The following is a 24,042-nucleotide window of genomic DNA, read 5'->3' on the forward strand; positions in this document are numbered from 1 at the left end:
AAGTAACCTACCCTTAATATTATAGACTGTTCAAGTCTTTGTCAGTGGGAAAACTTACAAAATCAGCAAGGGATCAAATAATTATTTCCCCCACTGTATATACAGAGCTCTTGTGCATAATATCATCTGTGATCACTGTATTACACTGACACTATATACAGAGCTCCTGTGTATAATGTCACTGGTAAACACAGTATTACCTGTACACTGACACTATATAAAGAGGTACTGTGTATAATGACACAAGTGGTAATAACAGTTTTAAGATTGTGGCTTGTACTCATAATAATTTTTTTGGTCACTATGTGGTGGTAATTTGTGGTCTGGTCACGGTGTGGCAGTTTTTCTCCTCGTATGTGGTATTATTTGGTCCCTATATGCTGGTAATGTCATATTATTTGGACACTTTGTGGTGGTAATATGTGGTCTGGTCATGGTGTGGCGGTATTTGTCCCTTGTATGTAGTAATATGGTGTGGTGGTATTTCTTCCTGTATGTGGTGGTATTGGTCTTGGTATAGGGGATTGTGTTGTGTGTGGCGGTCATTTGGTATAGGGGATTGTGTTGTGCGTGGCGGTCATTTGTTCTCTCTGATATTAATTAGGAGAAGATTCTTTATTTCCATTGGAGATTAATAAATACTTTGTACACAGCGGCAGAGATGCACTTACAGGGGGTTTCCTGTGGAAAAAAGTAATCACCTATCCACCGGATAAGTGATAACATATTGATTGGTGGGGGTCTAACTATTTGGACCCATTCAGCAAAACGTGGAACTTTTTATCCCCATTAAGACTGGAGTGGCATGTCCAACTTGACCACTGATCCATTCATTCCCTCAGTGGCTGCACTTGTTTTTTTTATAGAAGCTCCAAAAAGAATGAATGGAACTGCGGTAAGACATCCCACCTGCCTCTCCATTTTAAAATGGGGATTGGTGTCCTATCAACGATAAAACTTCCAAATTCTTCTGATCATTGCAGTTTCTAATGGACGTACTTAAGCGATCACCTATCCTGTGAAGCCCATGGATCGTGGACTTGTTTTAACCAAAGAACCCCATTAAGACCGGGGTCAGACGTGTGAGAAACTTGCATGAGTCTCGCATGCCAATACTCGGCACTCGGGAACGGAGCGTTCAGCTGCATAGAAATACATACAGCTGAACGCTCCGTTCCCGAGTGCAGGCGGCAGTGCCGGGTATTGACGTGCAAGACTCGTGCGAGTTTCTTGCAAGTCTGACCCCAGCCTTAATTTAACTACCCTAATTATACATCCCAGTAATGGGGGCGCACAGTAGATGTGCGGGAGCCGCCTGTGTTTTACAGCCGATGCTCCACTATAATGGGAAAAATGACTGACAGATATTTGCATATAGCTGTAGAATGGATCCCAAGAGTCCATTCCCCTGGTGGGCCCCTGACACCCCAGTCCGACCCTGGTCAGGTGTCCTCCCTGGCTATTCTGTTTCAGAGGGATTTAGCATTAGGTTAAGACTTTTCTTCAGTGGGTGTCACATGTTAAAGCCATCCTATTGGCCCCTTTGAAATTTTGGGATCTGAATCTTGTTTTGGAGGCCCTCCCGTTTCCACCTTTGGAGCCAGAGAGATCTTTGAGTTTTTTCTTTCATATAAAAGGTAGCTCTGTTGAGGCCAGTTCCATCTTTTCTCCAGAATGTCGTTTCGAGGTTTCACCTTAAAGGGAATCTGTCACCCTTTTTTTGGACTATCAGCTGCCGGCATTGACATCAGGGGCTTATCTACAGCATTCTGTAATGCTGTAGATAAGCCCCCGATGTAACCTGAAAGATAAGAAAAACACGTTAGATTATACTCACTCGGGGGGGCGGTCCGGTCCGATGGGTGTCGTGGTACGGCGCCTCCCATCTTCATACGATGCTGTCCTCTTCTTACCTTCCTGTAGTGGCTCCGGCACACCGCTCTGCCCTGTTGAGGGCAGAGCAGAAAACTGCAGTGTGCAGGAGCCAGACCTCTCCCGACGCCTGCGCACTGCAGGAGTCTGCTCTGCTCTCAACAGGGTAGAGCAGTGCGCCTGCGCCGGAGCCACTACAGGAAGGGAAGAAGAGGACGGCATCGTATGAAGATGGGAGGCGCCGGACCGGGCTGTGACACCCATCGGACCGGACCGCCCCCTCCGGTGAGTATAATCTAACGTGTTTTTCTTATCGTTCAGGTTACATTGGGGGCTTATCTACAGCATTACAGAATGCTGTAGATAAGCCCCTGATGTCAATGCCGGCAGCTGACAGTTCAAAAAAAGAGTGACAGATTCCCTTTAATGAAGATATTGTTTTACTTTCCCTTTGTCCGACACCATCTCATCCTAGGGAGAAGGCCTGCACAGCTTGGATGTTGTTAGAGCCATCAAATAATATTTGTCGGCTATTGCCTCATTTATGTTCTTTGATTCCTTGTTTGTTAGCCATCAATAAGACAAATGAGAAAAATAGATTTAAATCTGCTTCTCGTAGTCTTCACTGGGGGACACAACTCCCTCCCATGGTTGGGTGTACAGTTATGTTTCTTCGTGCATTCTTTTCTTTTCTCCTCCTATTGCTTTCTCACAAATATTGAGGACGCCTCCTCCAGCAGGCAGGGTATAGTCTGCTGGGGAGGAGCCAATTTTACTTAATCGCAATAATAGTGTCAGCTTCCAGGTGGCAGCAGACTACCCCCATGCTTCTGTGTCCCATAATGAAGACTACGAGAAACAGATTTTACGGAAAAAGTCGGAACCAGTTAGACTTTGTGAAACTTGGTTATTGCAGACATTTATCCTGGGGGATGGAGGGGGTAACAATGTGAACCCAGTCACCTACATTGCGCTATGATACACCAGCAGCACATAGCAATCTTTGGCCATGCAACTTGTGTTGTTAGCAAAGTCGCCATCTTACTGCAACCTAATTATTTCAATTTTGGATAGAACACCCAAATCTCCAAAGGTCGTACTGAACCAAACCAACAGCATCTTAAGGAAAACATTTTAGCTTAGTAGAACTGCAGGGGCTTTCAGGTGTTACATCTGATATGTGAATAGTTAAATGAGTCCTAACACTGTATACAGAAAGTGGTTCACCAGTTTAAGATCAAAGCCAGATTTGGGCACTGAAAATATAGCGGCAGGGACCCGGAGACCTGAGCAGTTTCCACAGGACACAATGCCGCTGTGTTTCAGTAACTAAAATCTCTGCCATAACACCAGGATCTCCCGCAGTTCTATTGGAATGTCATTACAGGACTATAGGGATCTACCTTTGGTTCAGCTGCAGAAGCATTGGGGGTTTGACATTGTATCTGAAATACAGAGCATAAAGCACAGACCTGTGTATGTTTTACTATATAGTAGCCTAGGTGCAGAAAGAACTGATACTTGACATTAAAGAAAAATTAAACAAGTTGAAAAGCAATGATAAACTAATTAACCTACTCTGCTATGAATAACCACGACGTGTAGAGGGTCACTGTTCAGCCATGATTCCATCGCCTTGCAAATAGTACACATTTTATCTAATGGGGGAGCATGTAGATCAGGCCAACCCATGTCCATTACCTACAATAACAATGAAAAGAAAGATTTATGTACTCAATTAGTTACACACATGGATTTTGCCGCTTTATGAAATATACCAACCCTTCCAGTCCATGCAAATCAAGGAAAAAAAAAAAAATGTTGACAACTTACGGATCCTTCTTCACAGATTGTAGCTTGCTGCTAGGAACCAGACCACAGGGAAATGCAGTTACCTAATATGTTGCCATGTACCCCATTTTATAGCCCACCTTTAGGTTAATGGTACTTTGACTAAAGTAATATCAGTAAAGTTATAATGACTGATGGGTAACACGGAGTAGTATTTGAATGCCCATTAGCCAACTATATGGCATCAAGAATCTGGGTATAATAACACAATATATTCTGAAAATGCAAATTTTGCAATTTTTTGTTTTAATAAAGTATTTTTTATGAAAAATGTTAGCAAATCTGAAAACAACCAGAGTGCATATAGATGTGCAATACATATGATGCTATAACCATGTCCAGACACAGGAGCATACAGACATCTGTACACCAACAGCTCGGACATATCAGCCACCATGCTGCTGAGATCATGGCTGCAGAAATGTAAATGTATGTCTATTTCCACTTCTGTCTGAGCACTTAGTCTTTAACTGTGCTTTGTTTAAGGTAGTCAAACGTTCTGGCATCTTATAGATGGAAATATATATTAAAGGTCAGTAAGATCAAGTCTTTGAAATGTAAATCCACTGATACCTTTATATTTTATATCTGTTGCTGCATTCCAGATTGGCATTTTCATGTATATGCAAATGAGCGGATAAGTGCTCTGAGTATGACAGAGCACTTTAAGACCCACTGCCCCCAAGGATATTTCCCAGCCCGGCAGCAGCCTATTTTAGCTTGATAGCTTACTGTCTGTGTGACACTGGGCAAAGAAATTAGACAATGAGCCATTGGTCAGCCTAAGAGGCAGGTGTTTGGTGGAGAAATAACCTTGGGAGGCAGAAGTGTCATTAGATTTAAATTTCAAAGACCTGCATGCCCATGTATGCGATCATTAAGAAAAGATTTAGAAATACATTAAAAAAAGTGAGAGAGTATCTTCAAAGACAATTGTATTCTAACCACTCTCGATAAATAGGTGATAAAGACAGAATATAGATTTAGATCATATTACCTACCTTAGTGTTAAGTTTAGAAAGGTCATAGCGTTTTTCTGAAAGATTCAAAACCTGTCAAAGAAAAAAATGTTAATGCACATTTAACACTTTGCAAAGATAGATGATGGCCATCATTAAAGCAATGAATCAAACACTGGAACCTATTCAGAGACCAGTAAAGACTAAACCATGGACCATCCAGCTGTACTGAGCAAGCCCCGATCAGTATTTTCTGACCTGGCCATGTTCCATTGCATTCTTACACAAGCAAACCATGGTAAACGTTGCCCTCTGAACTCTGCAATAGATTGCTCAGTGCACCTGTGCTGCCACAAGTTACACAGGACGGCGCACCACCGAGAATCATTATTATTTCACCGGAGGAGAAAGTGGTTGCCCGTTCATTGATTGATCGGCAGTCTACTTGCATAGAAAAATTATTGTAAAACAAGCATTTTTAAGGATGCTCCTTCACAATAATCTTGCCGTGTAAATGCCCCTTAGGCCGGGGTCACACTTGTGAGTCTTATGCGAGAAACTCGTGCGAGTCTCTCGCATCAATACCTGGCACTACCGCTGGCATTCGGGACCGGAGTGTGCGGCTGCATGTATTTCTATGCAGCCGCACACTCTTTCTTGCAAAAAAATAAAGCATTTTACTGTCCCAGCCAAGTGAGTGAGGTATCTGAATCTTCTACACACGATGATTATTTTTTCCTGGCAGATTTAAAGCAGTTTAAAAATCTGCAGCAAGTCAATTCTTTAACCGTTTTTGCAGCATTTTTTTTTTAATGGCGTATTTTAAGCAGCGTTTTTCCTGCCAATAGTCTAGTTTTTGCTGCAAGTTTTTCACCTGAAAATACTGAACATGTGCACATAACCTTAGGCTATGTGCACGAGTGGCATTTTTTGCTGTATTTCTTTTTCTGTAGAAAAGAAGCTGGACTTTCAAGTATCAGCAAAAGATATGAGATTTCAGAAACCTCAGCCACATAAAGCTTTTTTTTACTGACTGAATTTGATCACTGAAGCATTTATTTAAAACCTGCAGGATGTCAAATCATTCAATGTTTTAGCAGCGTTTTTTTTCAACCACAGAAAGCAATGAAAAAGTGTAAAAAGCTGCAAAAAACACAGCACAACATTTGTGCTGCGGTTCTGCAGCGTTTTTAGTGACTAAAACCAACTTCAAAAACATGTACTGCAGGCAAAACTTTATTAATGCATAATCTGCCTTAAAACTGCAGCAAAAAATGCAATGGTTTTACAGCCAAAAATGAAGGTTTTGGCTGCAGAAAGTCCATGCGTGAACCTGCTCATAGCCACTACAATAAATGGTTGTCTAGTTCATATAAACTGTGCAATATTATTATTTATTACACTTTGCTTATATAGCGCTATCATATTCTGCAGAACTTTACAGACATTACCATCGCTATCCCCATTGGGGCCCACAATCTAAATTCCCTATCAGAATGTTTTTGGCATGTGGTAAGAAACCGGAGAACCCGGAGGAAACACACACAAACTTCTTCTTGCAGATGTTGTCCTTGGTGGGATTTGAACCCAGCGCTGCACAGTAACAGTGCTAACCACTGAGCCACCGTGCTGCCCTAGGCATTAGGCTATGTGCCCACGTTGCAGAAATGCAGCGGAATTGTCCGCAGCATTTCCGCAAGTTCCCACCGCGGGTAAAAGCGTTTTTCAAGCGTTTTTAGATTGCAGAATGCCAGCGCTTTCCAATTGATTTGAAGCATCGCTTGGAAAAGTGCTTGACAGGTTGGTCACACTTATCATGCATAGTGCTTGACAAGTGTCATCAACTTTTTACTATTGATGCTGCCTATGCATTCAGTTTTAACATTCTAAGATAGAATGTTTAAAATAAAATAATAATAATAATAATAATAATTAAAAAAAAAAAAAGTTTGGGATATACTTACCCTCTGTCGGCCCCCAGAGTCCTCCCGGTTCCGATTTTTTATTTTAATTCTATTTTTTACAGGAATGTGGTACCCAGGCATGGTGGAGAATCTCCTCTCCTCCAGACCCTGGGTACCAACTGCACATGAAACGCTCACTTTTCGCATGGTGGGCATGGCCACATGCGTAAAGTGAGCGTTTCAATGCAATCCTATGGTGGTGGAATCGCTGCGATTCCGCAAAATTAATGGACATGCTGTGGATTTTACTACGATGCGATTCCGCAGCGGAAGAATCCGCAGCATGGGCACAGCAATTGCGGTTTCCCATAGGATTGCATGGGAATGCGTTTTGTTAGCGTTTTTTTAAGCATTTTTAAGCGTTTACACAGCGGCAAAAATACCTGGCAATGTGGGCACACAGCCTCAATGTAGCTTTCTCATACATCAGTTATCCCAATTTCTAGCCATTTACCAAATAATTGTTCCCATGTTTTGATTTTAGCATCCGTGTCACATCCTGGAGATTATGAAGGTAAGTTTCATCTGAGCAGCCACTTGGGAACGATACTGATATAATGCGCTCCGTTATAAAGGTGAGGTCAAGCTCATAACCTTCTTCCATGATTCGGTCAAAATCCAAAGTTCTGGGGAGAAAAAAAAAACCTCACAACTATGCATACATAACACTCATTTACACAATGGGCATTAGTGTGTTTATGTGTAATTTGGCTTACAACACTTGCTATTCTGGTAATGACAGTGACTACAGCTCCATATATACACAACAATAAGGCTAAGGTCACACAACAGATAAAAAAATCAGTGCGGTTTTCATCCAGAAAAGTGGGATGATGTATTTTCTCATTTGTCATTGGTGCAATCTGTTTTTTTCTTTTTTGCAGCAGTAGAAGCTGTTAAACATTTACAAGTCCAGTCTCCCACATTACAGAATTGTAATGTATCCGTAAAAATCAGATGCCATATTGTGCATCCGATTTTTCAGAAACTTGAATGGGTGAGTCTCATCTGATTTCAAAGTGAAATCGCAACATGCTGTGATTTTTTCACAGACAGATTCACACGAGAGTATATATATCGGATAGAACGCGTCCGATTTTTATTCCAATGTGCACAAACCCAAAATGTCTTATACTAAAAACAAATGGTTCACTATATACCTGTTAACATGTACTATTTGGTGTACAAACTTATTAATACTAGAAAGTGAAAAAGCACACCTAAGGGTTACCGACACTATGTAAATAGCCAACATAACATTAATGTATAGTTAGATAAATACATACAAAAAGGGGGAAAAAAGGGTGACTGATTAAACCTATTGAGTCTATAGAAATAAAGGACCCTACAGAGTTTGGCACTGTAGTTGGAATACAGAAGCTCACCTCTGCTCCTCCATGGCTCATCCTTACAACTGGATCCAACATTAGACACCACTAGTGCAACATGTAAATAATAGTGGTGTATTCCAAAATATAATGATTAACCACCATGTTTTCCTCACCAGGGTTCAGACAACATCTTGAGATCAATGTAATGAACAGACAAGTCCCTGTAAAGTATGGGTACATTTCTCATACTTATCTACCCAACTTGTTTTACCTCTAAGGATTCCTAGGGGACCTCAAGGGCCAGGAGGAGGATGTGGTAGCACTGTCTGCCTACTTTACAAAGCACTCCTGCCTGAACTTCACATCTCCTGGAGTCAGCAGGCACCTGGTGGCAAGCCACATCTGGTTTTCATAGTAGACACACAGTGCAACAACCAGGGCCAGACATCATATTTGTCCACTTCAAGGTCACCTGATGAAACGCTGGATCCATAAAACGTGTTGGGAAGAAAACTATGGGATATACACATGCTTTGCAGAGACCATACTGTCAGAGACATCGATCTATATGGTCTATAGGTAGGTTAAGAAAATAAGGCGGTTGCATTCAATTATATTTCACAACCTACCACTGTTTATACTAACCACTAATTTTTGTTTGTAGAACTAGTGGTATCTAACTTTGAAAAAAAAAAAACCTCTATTCAGTTCTACTCGTTCCCTAGGTTACTGGCCACCTCGGCATTCTGACAGAGGTAGCGTGTTTCCTAGGCAAAGAAGAGAACTCTTGCAGTCCTGCCAGCATCAGTGCCCCTGTGCTGTTCCAGTGCTGCAGAGGCAGAGCTATCTTTGCTGGCAGCATGGGCGAGTGGACGTTCAAACCAGCAGCGTAACAATGCCATGGTTCCACGCTGTCAATCAATCATTCAGGAGGGCACTACCCTCATCAAGCAGAAAGCTGAAAAGCAGGGAAGCGATGCCCTCCTGAATATAAGATCTCGAAAACAAACATTTAAGGACAGTCAACCGAGCTGAATGAGAACATATTCATTAATATTTCCTGCTACACTTTCACTTAGAAATGAGCTAGAAAACAGCAGTATGTCCTGTGTTTGTTTTCAGCCGCTCCATATTCATCAACTGCATGAGCACCCTGATGATAAACCTTGTGCAGACGGCACAAAGGAGAGATACCTGCATTCAGCTTACACAATGCAGCTGTATGAGCAGAGGCGAAGACAATAGGCGAGTCAGAAAAGGGGAGAGAGGTTTTAAAGCATGGAAAGATCAATAACAAAGAATGTAAGAATACCATATTCTGCCCTATGGACTTCTGTAAATAGGACACAATGATGAAACGAAGAACAGACAACACAGGAATGCTGCAAGTTCATGCCAACAAGTGAAGTTAAGAAAGAAAGAGCCTCAAAGTTCAAAGCAGCACACAAAGCTCACAAGCACAACACAAAAATAGGTTTAAAGAACTTACTGAGACAATTTGTCAGAAGAGGAGCGTTTAGAAAAGCTGTTGGATTCCTATCAAAGTAAAATATACATAGTATGATATGACAGAAATAGACTGTAACACAGCAGTAGTGCCTATTCAGGAAAAACAAATACTTTTGCCAAAAGAAGCTACTCATGCTAGATGTAAAGTAAAAAAAAATATCCAGTCTAGATAACCTGCTTAGATTCACTCATGAAAAGTGGCATTATACATTAGTAAAAAACAATATTCCAACACAGGGTACAAACATGGCTTCACTGCAAAATAAGCCTTCCAGTGGTTAATAAGCCTGCAAAGGCCACTGTATCAGTCTCATCCTTGGATTCATTCTTTTGTAAGGAAAGTGTCAGGATCCCAGTGCAGGTTTTTGAGCTGCACGTCAGGGGTTAATGTCTGGAGCTCAGTGCAGGTTTGCACACCTTGGGTTAATTATTGTGGCCCTGTTTTTGGTTCTGGGAGAGCTTCTTAAACCCCTGGGAAGCTCCAATCCCTGCCAGCTATACTTTTGTCTTTGGCCGAGTGTGGTGACCTCCGTGTGCCTGTTCGTTGTTATAGCTTGTTTATATGGTTCTGACCCGCTTCTGTTCCCCGTTGTGAGTTTGCCTGTTGATTCTGTACTGCATTATTATCTCTGTGTATGACTCGTTGCCTGTGATCTGACTACTCTCTGCTCGCCCCTCTTGTACCTTGCAGCTATCTCTGTGTATGACACATTGGCTACGTTCTGACTATCCTCCCTGTCTATGCCCCTTGGTAACTTTGTCTCGTAGTTACCCTGCTAGGAGTTCTCTTGCAGTTCCTAGCTCTCTGGAGCTTAGGCCACGCCCCCAGCAGTCACATGCTTCAGGTCCTGCTGTTCTGAAGTACGCACCTACTCGGCTGCTGCCCGCTCCACAGGTATCTTTGAGCACATTTCGTTTTACTCAGGACACACGCACTGGCTCAGTGAGCAAGTTCAGTGCGGTGTTTCTGACAGAAAGAGGCACAAACTTCTCTAAACTGGTCCTACCGTACTTCATATATTCCTCTTCACTGATAAGAAAATTCACACCAACTCAGGATGTTCTGAGTCCATTTTAGTTTAGTATTCCCACCGGTGTCATGGCTTCCATTTAATGCATATCCCATGGCGATGTGACAGATCCGGTCTTCAAATGAAGATACCCTTTAAAGGTTTGTGAAGGCCCCAGTGTGTGTGATGACGAGAACAGCATTGCCGACAGCTAGCCAGAAACGCTCTTATGACTGCAGGAACACCAAAGAGAACAGAGACTAACTTCAGAAGAACTACAAGTGCCAGTAACACAATATGGTCGCTGCAACACTAGGTTTCAGATCTTGTAAAGAAATTTCAATGAGTGTCATCAGGAATGTTTTTTTAATTGCTTCAATTTTCCATATCACTAACTACCGTATATTTATTTAAAATAAATACAAATTTAGCAATTTAAAATTTTCCCATTTCCAGCAACCACATGAACATAAGCTGCATCAGACTGGTTCTGACACTACTGACTTGTATACAAGGATTTTTAGGTATGCTCTGATCTGGGAAAAATACCTTGTGCAGGGAGGAGGATGGGTGAGCTGTGACCACAACTTATTGAATGTGGAAACCTCTTATCTACTGTATAAAGACGTACCTTTCATTGAAATGCAGTTTACCATGATAATGAGACTGCTGAAATAGTCTTTAGATATACAGCATAGAAAGTAGAAGTTTAGTTTTAGGCTTAATGTGTTTATTATTAACAAAGAGACAGGGCCACCATCAGGGCATTACTGCTCTTACTGCTGTACGGGGCTAGTGAGCAGAAGGAAGGCGGGACCCCCCTCTTCTGCTGCCCAGTAGCGTGTACCACTGCCTGCACACGTCTTGGCACAGGTAGCCTTCCTGGAGCTGTATGGAAAAGAAGTGACACTACAAGGGAGCCTCTTCTGTGATATGCTGATGACGGCACGTACATGAGGACGTCACTGTATACGTGCGCCACTCGACAGGACACCAGAAGTGAACCTGCGCCTGTAGGAGATCGTGAGATGAAAGTATGAAAAACTTTTATTTATTTATATTTTTAATAAAATGAATAAAATGGGCTTGGTGTGTTGGGAGCAAATGATGATCAATTGAGGGTGCGGCATGGGAGACAAAGTATGATTATGTACTGAATTTGGGGAACGCAAATAATGATGAATTGAGGGTGGGGGAAAGCATATGATAATTAATTGAGACTGGGTGATGGGAGACAGTAAATGATAATGAATTGAGGGAGACCAAATGATGATGAATTGAGGGTGGGCGTGGGAAAAAAAGAGCATGAAAATTAATTGAGGCGGAGGGGGCATGTAAATAAAATGAATGGGGTGAGTGGGAGGTAGAGTGGGGTGCATTGAGGATACACGAGTCTGGTATTGATTTAAGGGAAAGAGTACAGGTGCTAATTAATTTATATACTTATTGAGTGGGAAAAGTGGCTATTTAGACTTAGCAGGGGCACAGTGTTTGATTACAATTTATATTTGGAATGGTGAGTTGCATAATAACCAATTATATATTAATGGTGGGTGTATGTCTGCATTCAGCTGCACTGTGCAGAAGTTTGGGAAAAAGTGGGGAATGTGCTCTGAAAGCGGTGCTCTAGATAGCAGGGCTATTTTATGCAGATGAATCTAGGCTGGAAGACGTGATGGCAATCTGCGATGGATGAAGAAGAAAAGCAAAGATGAAGAACTTAAACTAGAGGAGTCACTAGTGAGTCAGTGTGTTACCTGTACACTTACACTGTACACTATATACAGGGCCCCTGTGTATAATGTCACTGGTGATCACTGTATATAGTATATAGTGTCAGTGTACAGGTAATACAGTGATCCCAAGTGACATTATACACAGGGGCCCTGAATATAGTGTCCGTGTACAGGTAATATAGGGATCACCAGTGACATTATACACAGGAACTCTGTATATACTATATAGTGTCTGTGAACAGGTATATAGTGTCAGTGTACACTGACACTATATACTATATAGTATATACAGAGCTCTTGTGTATAATGTCACTGGTGTACCCTGTATTACCTGTACACTGACACTATATACAGGGCCCCTGTGTATAATGTCACTGGTGATCACTGTATTACCTGTACACTGACACTATATACTATATAGTATATACAGAGCTCCTGTGAATAATGTCACTGGTGATCACTGTATTACCTGTACACTGACCCTTATGGTAATATTAGTACTTATTTTTTTTTAATAATGATAAGTATTTTAGTATTTGGTCACTATGTGGTGGTAATATGTGGTCCAGGAATGGTAGTATGGTATTTGTATGTGGTATGATTTGGCTTCTATGTGGTGGTAATAGGTCGCCTGGTCATGTGGTGATATTTGTTCCTTGAACAAGGTATTATTCGGTTACTATGTGGTGGCATTTGTTCCTTGTATGTGGTATTATTCAGTCACTATATTTATTTGCTTTACTCACTTATATCGCACCATTAAATCCACAGCGCTTAACGGATATCATCATCACTATCCCCACTGAGGCTCACAATCTAGATTCCCTCTCAGTGGGAAACGACTACTATGTGGTGGTAATATGTTGCCTGGTCATGGTGTGGTGGTACTTGTTCCTCGTATGTGGTATTATTTGGTCACTATGTGGTGGTAATATGTGGTCCGGCCATGGTGGTAAGGTATTTGTGTTCCTTTTATGGTCATTTTAAAAAATATATATGACACATTCCCTTAAAGGAAAAAATCAATACAAAATATACCTAAAAAGAGTATTGGGTATTTTAAGAAATATATTGGTTACATAAGAGTAGGGCCCAACCAAAAGTCTACCTTGTCGTGGTGAGAGCTTAAAAAATATTTGGACTAAAATTAAAGCTGCTGGCTATATGTATGATATGTTGTTTGATGGAAACTATTAATGAGTGATTGGTGAGGACGTGGTTCAGAAGTGGAGTTTTTTCAAGATTGCGCGGTGGGACTGCAAAAGGTTCGATGGGTGGAGGCAGAGCCGGAATAAAGCCTGGGCGAAGTCTCACAGGGCCTGAAAATGTTGCCAGTATGGCGCCCTGAGATTCCCAGTGGCAGCCTTGTACCGAGATATAGCAAATGTAGGATAATCAAAACATTTTTAAGAAATAAATTTAACAGAAAAACCTTTCAGAAACAGTAGGTTATTTTCTGCTTACTTGAAAGTTATAGGTAGACATGTGCCACCTGCAAGACTTTGGAGTGAATGCCCTAAGCACACATATTATGCACTAGTTTTCTTTCTAAATGTTGTCACTTACAAGGAGACAATCTGCCTGATCTGACACCTCATCTGGGGCCGACCAAAGGAAATTTGGGGGAAATTATTAGGATACCTGATTTACACATACAAACCGTGGAAAAATACACCACATTAAATGTTACTCTTTACTTCTGCTTTGCCATTATATTTTTGTCATATAGACATATGGTAAGGTTGTAATGGCGATGTGAAGCGTAATATACACAGCACCTCTTAACAGTTATTCTTTCCCACCAGCAGAGGGAGCTTGTACACCAGGATTAGTAAAGATGAGGTGGTTTTTGTCTGAAAACATGGCTGGAATTCTGTCTGTCTTTTTAGCCTGTCTTCTTGACATTATTGAACATCTGTCTAATTTCAGTTTATTCATCAGTTTCTGGAGACCTCTTTTCCCAGGCTTTGTGAAAGTTTACATCCACAATGCCATGGTAAATGATTTATAATTTGTCTACCACACATACATAACTTCCAGGCAGATTGCTAAGGTTCAAGTCAGGGAGTACTGTCACAATCTACGTGTCCGTTCTCTTCACAATTTGTCACTTCTTTAAATTATGCAATCTGAAAATATGGCCTTTGGAGCACACGGTTGTGCACCCCTGGTGTAAAGTCTGTGGGAACATGTAAGGTGCTCGGTTTTTACCATGTCATTCTACGTGGCCATATATATTACACAACTGCAAATGTTTCTACAGAAGTGCCCTATGCATGGCTAGCGTTGGTTATCTCACAAAACCCCTCGAAGAGGTGTTCTTAAATACATGTTCAGGAGTGCTCCTGAAGACTGACAGTTCTGACCAGGGGCATGGTGCTGGCTGCTCACCCTCCCAGGCTGCCCAAAGTGGCAACTTGGCCTCTTCAACACAGGAAAAGTGCAGGACTGCCTCTGGTCAGACACCGCTACATGGCAAGCTTCGGCGTTGCACTGGCAAATTGCAAAACATGGTGCCACTTGCAGGCCCTCCCTCTTTACCTTCGTAACCGGCCACTTTGAGACAGGAATGTGGCCAGTAACCTGTAAATGATGATGGCAAAACGCTCCAAAAAAGCACCTGGCATGTTTTGAGCATTCACATTGACTTATATTGTAAAGTACAGAGCACCTTCCGAGCAGAAGATACAAGAAGAATGGACATGTCACATTTAAATTTTTGGCGTTTTGGGGTTAAGAAACATTTAAAAGCCTGAGCATACGGCAGGAAGTCGCTTTAATGTAAAAATGCACATCTTCATTCTTTTAAGCGTTCTCTGATCGGCTTTTCAGAATCCGCCTGAAAAACACGTTGTATACACATACCCCTATGAGAATTTTAAACACAGGTTAAATAGAAAAGAGGTTTGTTTTTCCAAGCACTTCGCTATTTTACACATTTCTGAACTTGGGGGGGAAAAAACAAACTTAAATTAGATTTGGGTACAGTGGATACCTACCAATTCAGTCACATAACTCGTGCAGGCATCAAACTTATTAGGCTGCAATGGAAGAGAAAAGGAGCACAATGATAAACAATGGCTAACAAAACAACATAAGTTCGGTACAAGAGGAAGAGTACCATCTCTTAACAGTGGAGTTAGGCTATGTGCACACGCTGCGGATTCTGCTGCGGATTTGGCCTCTGCAGATCCGCAGCAGTTCTGCAGACAGTGTACAGTACAATGTAAGTCTATGTGACTTACATTCCGCAGTGCACATGCTGCGGATTCTCAACTGCAGAAAAGCTGTGGATTTGAATCCGCAGAAAGAATTGACATGTCAATTCTTTCTGCGGATTCTGCTGCGGTTTGCCATCTCCTCTATTGTCCAGGTGTCAAACCGCAGGGGAAAACCGCAGGTCATTTTAGCTGCGGTTTTACCTGCGGATCCGCAGATACAAATCCGCGGGTGAATCCGCAGTGTGTGCACATAGCCTAAGCGGGGTTCATTAGCCAGTTGGTCTGTGGCAGAGTAATCTAAAGCTTTAACACCGAATACAGTAATTATGTATTGGTCACAAGACTGTGAGAATCCAATGTGTCTTCCACTTCCTTCAGGATTTTCTGCTATACTCATTACATTCTACTATGTTCAGTTGCAGATGTGGTACACAGAGCTCGATCATAGGCAGCTTACAGTTGGCATAATGGGCAACCTATTAATGTCACATTCACAAATAGAAGGTCAGAAATTAGCTGAGAAATTATGCACGCTCATTCTAATACTGTAAGTGCTGAGACACACATTGGAGACAATTCTGAAGATTCATCTATAAAAGGTTTGGAAGTTATTACTCCCAGGTGTGTAAACCATACAGTGCACAATACCAGGGTCCGGGCAGACCTCCCCCACCCTCGCTTGCTTCACATGAAGGTTTGGCGAGCCCAGGTTTGTATACCTTGCAATGATTAGTGGCATGCACAGCAAGAGTAATAATCATCTATCATAGTCACATAAGCAGCATAAGTAGATGTGTAAAATCATAAATTCATCTGAAAAAAACAGACTTGTGCATGGCACATCATTATTCTTAGCTGCAGCGACCAAGAGTGCTAGTTTTATCGCCATTATGATCTCTAGTGGTCTCAGATATTCATTTACAATCCTCGGGTGATTAAATTTGAACTAATAATCTACTAATCCATATTGTCCAATAATATGGCAAGTACGAACAGAGTGAGGAGTGTCACGGAACAGCTGATGATGGTAGACCTATGACAGGTAAGTACAGAGTGAGGAGTGTCACAGAGCAGCCAATGATGGTAGACCTATGACAGGTAAGTACAGAGTGAGGAGTGTCGCGGGAGCAGCTGAGGATGGCAGACCTATGACGGAAAAGTACAAAGTGAGAAGTGTCACAGAGCAGCCGATGATGGTAGACCTATGGCAGGTAAGTACAGAGTGAGGAATGTCGTGGGATCAGCTAATAATGACAGACTTATGACAGGTAAGTACAGAGTGAAGTGTCGCGGAGGAGCGGAGGATGTCAGACCTATGACAGGTAAGTATTACTGCTGGTGCAGTTAGGGAGGTGTCGATAGCATGGTCACATGAAACAGATGAAGTCTTGTGACCATACTGGTACAACTGTGACCTACTCTATAGGCTTTTCATTCTGGTCAGAACTGTGGGCGTCTAGTCCTTCATCCTTTTTTTATGATTGTACAGTGTCATAGTGGGATTAGAGTACATGTCCCCAGAGCTGAAATAAATTAAATGCCCAGGTGAAGAATAGAAAAAGTGGAGTTGAGAAAAAAAAAACCATTTGTATCTACATTCTTGGCATCATGTGAAGGAATGTACAGTTTATAATGCTACAATTTCTCATTATTACTCAACCACATGTCGCTGTTGTAGAATGTCCGCACAGATGTGTGTAGCTGTATGTAGCAAAACTGTGCTTACTGAAACAGTTTTCTTCATGATTTTCTAGAGGTATTACAAATTGTGAATAAATGTCCCAAAAGTTTTCTGTTCATAAATAATAATAATATTAATAAATATGCACTTACCAACTCGTAATTTAACGGAAAAGAACATGGAGTCACCACCTAAATGAAAAAAAACAAACAAGCGCATACCTAAAAATTCTTGTAGAAAAAGGAACTTATTTTAATACTGCTCTTTTCACTTCTATATAGAGAACAGTTATATTACACAAAGCCTTGCTCCATCCAAGACTGTAATGATTAAATCCTACTATTTTTATTAGGCTGCTTTCCCTACCTTCATTAATCTGATGCAACGGCATTCAGCAGGTCAGATTTCTACTTTCCTTCCTAGTAGAAATTTCTGCCATGAAACATGATACACTCGATGCTATTTATTCTAAATAATTTGGCCTTGTGAACAATCAGCCTCAGCTTACCAAAACCACTGGCTCCGGTACAGCCAGGATCTGGAATCAATCCACAGCACCTAACACTGAATGGAAACACATGTCTGTGTCTAGCCTGCCTGCTTTAGGGGAAGAAAAATCTAGAAAGCAGGGTGTGTATGTCACTGCTGTGACCACATTTGTGTGTGGTGAGGAATGGAAGTGGAGGTACAGACTTGCTTTTGGTCCTAGTCAAACTAAATCAGGATTTTAATTCATTAGTCCAAGGTAAAACCTGTTTAAAGGGAATCTGTCACACTTTTTTTGGACTATGAGCTGCCGGCATTGACATCATGGGCTTATATACAGCATTCTGTTATGCTGTAGATAAGCCCCCGATGTAACCTGAAAGAAAAAAAAAAAAAAGAGTTAGATTATACTCACCCAGGGGCGGTCTGGTCTCGGACCGATGGGTGTTGCGGTCCGGCGCCTCCCATCTTCATACGATGCCGTCCTCTTCTTCCCTTCCTTTTGTGGCTCTGGCGCAGGTGTACTCTCTGCCCTGTTGAGGGCGGAGCAGAATACTGCAGTGCGCAGGCGCCGGACCTCTCCCGGCGCCTGCGCACCGCAGGACTCTGCTCTGCCCTCAACAGGGCAGAGCAGTGTGCCTGCGCCGGATCCACGACAGGAAGAGAAGAAGAGGACGGCATCGTATGAAGATGGGAGGCGCCAGACCGGACGGCGACACCCATCGGACCAGGACCGGACGCCGGGGTGAGTATAATCTAACTTTTTTCTTATCTTTCAGGTTACATCGGGGGCTTATCTACAGCATTACAGAATGCTGTATATAAGCCCATGATGTCAATGCCGGCAGCTCATAGTCCAAAAAAGGGTGACAGATTCCCTTTAAAAGGAAACTCACATTGTACTTGCAGTCTGATCTGTGGGCAACACGGTATAAGTGGTGCAGAATAGGTTTGTTGAAAATTATTCAGCAAACCTTGCATATAATTCATTGAAATTCCTGGTGAGTATGCATAGGAGTCCAGTGGCCAGTGCTACTCAGTGATAGATGGCTATCTCTGCATGCACAATCACACAGGTAATCACCGAGGAGGACCGTCCACTGGACACATGAATATGAACACCAGGGATGTCAATTAATAAAATTAATGTGTTTGAGGTTATCCTGATATTTATAAAAAAAAAAAAAAAAAAAGTGTGGGCAGTGCCATCTTTGAAGAGGAGAAAAAAATTTCCTACTCCAAAATGTGCCACCGGCGCCTGTGTAATAGCAGCTATCGGATCACCTCTATATACACCAATAGCTGCTACTGCGCAGGTCGGAGTGCGCCATTTTCAAATGGAATTTTTTTATATTAGGATAACCTCTACCACAGTAATTATAAACACACTAAACGTGATTATGCTGCAGCGCAGGCTCCACGGCTGGCACGTGCCTGCAGAAGGGGTTTTTTTTTGCTTTTTTCGGTATGTACAGATATTCAAACTAGGGGGCAAGTCGTGAGGGATCAGTGACCTGTCAGCAGTCTGCATTATGAATAGCTAAGCAGAGCACCACATAAAGACCCCCACAGGCCGCCCCGGGGCACAAACATATCATTAACTAAAAACTACAAATAAAGATTCAACAAGAACCACAAGACAGATTTCATCACCAGGTATCATTTTAATCAGTGTAATGGTGCTGACCTGACACTGTCCATAGGTTACTGTGCACAATCCTGCTGACAGTTTCCCTTTAAACAACAGCTTATGTCTTGCCTTGTAAATAGTGAAGAAAAATCACCAGACAGAACTATAGCACAGAGCAATATGGAAACCAGTTTTTCATGACCTCCCATAGTCCTGATATAGTTCCTGTCCTTACTCCAGGTTATAACTGACAGCTAGAAGGAAAACATGTCATTTGGCATCTTCTAAACATCTTGTATGGCGATCAGAAACCTCCATAACAAGGGAAACATCTGGAGTCCATAGAAATATCACCCTAGTTGAGAATAAATTCACAAAGTCCTACTAAACTGCGCACTATGTACATGAGTATTCACAGCAGCACACATTATTAGGGTACACGTATGAAGATTGAAGAAGACCATTGACCACCTAATCTCCCCTGACCACAACCTTACATACATCTTTTCACTTTTTCATCTTAACTTACGTGCTTGACAAATAATAGAAAATAAATAATAAGAAGGAAATGTTTGGGCGTGGAGTGGTACAGTGGTTTTCCAAAGTCCGCACTCTAACCTGAGCTATGGATACATAGAGATGAACTATAAGTGCGTGCACACTTACCTTCACTTCACATCTCTTGTGACAGACATACTTGCACACTTAGAAGAAAATAAATATATTAGGTTAATATTGATAGTTATTAGGAACAGACTACACTTTACAGTCTTACATTGTTTAGTCATCACTCATCTTATAGAAGAAACCATTTTTTGAAGCTTTCTCGACTTAATGCACTTTACCAATTTTATGTGAGGCTGTCCAGGATGCTTTTTGTAAATGCAGCCAACACTGTAATAGTCACAGCCAGTCTCCATTTATTTCCCTGTAGCTAATCACATTACCTTTCCAACCAAACATTCGCTTAGAAGAAGTGGCTGCGTGCAAGTAGTGGCCCAAGGCAGTGAGGCTAGTGATTGGCTGCAGTTGTTATGTGAATAGGCAGCACATGATCAGCTAGAGAAATCTCATGGCATGGCAGGGAGCACTACAGCATTACAGATTAAAAAAAAATTAAATTCAAAAACAACAACACACACACTCCCAGCCTTTCTAAAAAAATAAGTACAGAAATAAATAACAGTTTTTTTCTATCCTGGACGACGCCTTTAATCATTTGATAATGACAAGTTGTGCACATTCTAAAAGACTATGTGAATTAACACAGCTCTTTATCCCACATTCAGCAGTCCCACTGGAGCTTACGTTTGACCCCCCCCCCCGTCCTTCTGCAAAATACGATTTGGTCTTATACACCGATGGGGCCATTGATGACAATATTGCCGACAGAGTCAACGTGTGCTCTGTTGTGCATCACTCAGACGCCGTGTAAGCCCCCGACGTGACCACTGAGCATGGGGATGAATGCAATGTGAAAGGGGCCTAGTACGTCATAACGTTTTCGCTCTTTGGGCTCATTCCCACTTATGATGAAATCGGACGAATGCAATCAGATAAAAAAATCGGATTGAATTCGGACCAATGTTATTCTAGGATTGTGTCTTCATCTGCGTTTTTTTTCCAGCTCGGATCGAATTACGATCGGACAGGAAAAAAAATTGCAACATGCTGCGATTATAATCGGAAATCGGATCGCATCCCGCAATAGATGTCAATGGGTGAGAGAGAAAAAAAATCACAGCACTCGCACCACGCGAGTGCTGTCAAATTTTTTACACCCAGATCGCATTTGAAAAGCCAGCAATTCATAAACGGCTACAGTAAAATCACACTGACAGGTTAGAATAGAATAGATATATATCCATGTTGAAAACTGTATATCCCCCAGACATGGATTACAGCGCGGAATAGAACGACGGACAGGTATGGTATAGTGTTGTTTTTTTATTTTACTTTAATTACAGGAGATTTAGCGCTTCGCAGGAATTAGGTGAGGTCGTAAGTATGGTTTAATTAAGAATATTAAAGGAGTCTGTGTCATTATCTAATATATAAAGCTCAATGTGGATGTGTGTGTATGTATGTATGTATGTATGTATGTATGTGTGTGTGTGTGTATGTATGTATATATGTGTGTATGTCCGGGATTGGCATCCGCACCGTCGCAGCTACAGCCATAAAATTTGGCACAGTCACACGTCTGGACCCCGAGAGCGTCATAGGCTATGTTGTGAGGCAAAATTTTAACCCCGCGCGTTCCAATTCACCAAACAATTTTGCCCCTATCGACATAATGGGGAAAAAGTGAAATGAAAAGTGTTGGAGGCAAATTGACAGATGCCAGATGTGAACAAGGGGGACTAAAAGAATGAGAGCGATGGCGCCAAAGAGTATATACCGTACAGTTGCTAAGGTGGGGTCCTGACATGGGATACTCACCACACACGGGGATATGAACACACACACAAAATGCGCCACACACTACCACGTGCTTCAACACATATACCACCCTCAGCACACATTTCACCACACATACACCAACCTCGCCACAGAAAAGTCGAAACACAAAAGTCGCCACTCAAAACTCGCCACGCTGTCCCAGAGCTGTTTAAAAGATGAAAAATGAGCTGTGATTGGTTGCAATCAGCAACAGTTTTCTTTGTAGACAGTTGTGGTAACTGAGGCCTATTATTCTTATCATTTCTATGGTGTTATCGTCCTTCTGTAAAGCTGGAAATTATTACCGTGCCAACACAGACCACCCTCTGACACAGACTGCAAGGGGAGCCCAGTATCACACAGGATAGGATTAGATACACAGCTCAGCAGTCAGTATCACACAGGATAGGATTACACACACAGCTCAGCAGACAGTATCACACAGGATAGGATTAGATACACAGCTCAGCAGTCAGTATCACACAGGAGAGGATTAGATGCATAGCTCAGCAGACAGTATCACACAGGATAGGATTAGATACACAGCTCAGCAGTCAGTATCACACAGGATAGGATTGATACACAGCTCAGCAGTCAGTATCACACAGGAGAGGATTAGATGCATAGCTCAGCAGACAGTATCACACAGGATAGGATTAGATACACAGCTCAGCAGTCAGTATCACACAGGATAGGATTATATACACAGCTCAGCAGTCAGTATCACACAGGATAGGATTAGATACACAGCTAAGCAGTCAGTATCACACAGGATAGGATTAGATACATGGCTCAGCAGACAGTATCACACAGGATAGGATTAGATAAACGGCTCAGCAGACAGTATCACACAGAATCGGACTAGATACACGGCTCAGCAGTCAGTATCACACAGGATAGGATTAGATGCATGGTTTTTATGTGCAGTATAATCATTATCATTTGTTATAACTAACCACAGTTGGTTACTATGCCCAGGCAACGCCGGGCACTTCAGCTAGTTTTAAATATAGGACTTTAGTCTGGGTGTCTGTGTTTTCTTACAATGTGACTATGGAGTTAGTAACGGGGGCGTCTTATTGATGCTTCATCATTACTAACCTCAGGGCTTGATGTCACCTGACAGTGATATCAAGCCCCCCCCCCCAAACTATTACTCCACTTACCACCGCTACAGGGCAAGTGGGAAGAGCGAGGCTAAGTGCCAGAATTGGCACATCTTATTGATCCGCCTTTTCTGGGGCAGCTGAGAGCTGATGTTTTTAGCCTGGGGGGGGGCATTATCCATGGCCCCTTCCTAGGCTATTAAAATTAGCCCACAGCTGTCTGCATAGCCTTTTCTGGTTATTATTTATAGGTGTACCCCACGTCATTTTTGGGGGGAGTCCCCCATTCTAATAGCCAGTAAAGGCCAAGTATACAGTTGTGAGCTGATATTAATAGCCTGGGAAGCTCCTTGGGTATTACCCCCTTCCCAGGCTAAAAACATCTGCCCCCAGCCGTCGGCTTTCCCTCTGCTGGTTATGAAAATTGCGTGGGTGCCCACACCATTTTTTATTCAAAAAAATAATTTTATTAATTAAATACATGTCCGGCAATTTGCACACACACTGTACTAACTGTACTTGTCACTGACATCCATATATCTACCCATTCTATTTGTATTTATGGTATGTAATCCATCTCTTCTATCCCATCCGTTCCTGCTATGATTTTACAGAACCAGGTAGATGAATTACCGGCTTTTCTTGTATCTATCTCTCTATGCAATATATTAATTATATACACTGCTCAAAAAATAGAGGGAACACTTAAACAACAGAATATAACTCCAAGTAAATCAAACTTCTGAGAAATCAAACTGTCCACTTAGGAAGCAACACTGTTTGACAATCAATTTCACATGCTGTTGTGCAAATGGAATATACAACAGATGGAAATTATTGGCAATTATCAAGAAACCCTCAATAAAGGAGTGGTTCTGCAGGTGGGGACCACAGGCCACATCACAGTACCAATGCTTTATGGCTGATGTTTTGGTCACTTTTCAATGTTGGTTGTGCTTTCACACTTGTGGTAGCATGAGACGGACTTTACACCCCATACAAGTGGCTCAGGAAGTGTAGCACATCAGGATGGCACATCAATGGGGGGGGAGGAGAAGAAGAAGAAGGAGAAGAAGGAGAAGAAGAAGGAGAAGGAGAAGAAGAAGAAGGAGAAGGAGAAGAAGAAGAAGAAGGAGAAGGAGAAGAAGAAGGAGAAGGAGAAGGAGAAGAAGGAGAAGGAGAAGGAGAAGAAGAAGAAGGAGAAGAAGAAGAAGGAGGAGAAGAAGAAGAAGGAGGAGAAGAAG

The 24,042-nt window shown here is 42.0% G+C and overlaps 1 protein-coding gene across 2 annotated transcripts in view; it reads right to left on the bottom strand.

The window, feature by feature from the left end:
• TNS3 (tensin 3) overlaps positions 1 to 24,042 on the bottom strand; it is a 557,580-nt gene that overhangs the window by 253,114 nt on the left and 280,424 nt on the right. For both annotated transcript variants that reach the window (XM_073549862.1, XM_073549863.1), the window contains exons 3-9: positions 19,917 to 19,954; positions 17,287 to 17,325; positions 15,232 to 15,273; positions 9,467 to 9,513; positions 7,101 to 7,272; positions 4,725 to 4,775; positions 3,451 to 3,573 (exon numbers count right to left, since the gene is read on the bottom strand). In XM_073549862.1, the coding sequence (XP_073405963.1) occupies positions 3,451 to 3,573; positions 4,725 to 4,775; positions 7,101 to 7,272; positions 9,467 to 9,513; positions 15,232 to 15,273; positions 17,287 to 17,325; positions 19,917 to 19,954 (512 nt within the window). The remainder of the gene's footprint in view (positions 1 to 3,450; positions 3,574 to 4,724; positions 4,776 to 7,100; positions 7,273 to 9,466; positions 9,514 to 15,231; positions 15,274 to 17,286; positions 17,326 to 19,916; positions 19,955 to 24,042) is intronic.

This window comes from Dendrobates tinctorius, unplaced genomic scaffold, assembly GCF_039654945.1.
Source record: "Dendrobates tinctorius isolate UK_male_01 unplaced genomic scaffold, ASM3965494v1 ptg000162l, whole genome shotgun sequence".
In the NCBI taxonomy this organism is placed as follows: domain Eukaryota; kingdom Metazoa; phylum Chordata; class Amphibia; order Anura; family Dendrobatidae; genus Dendrobates; species Dendrobates tinctorius.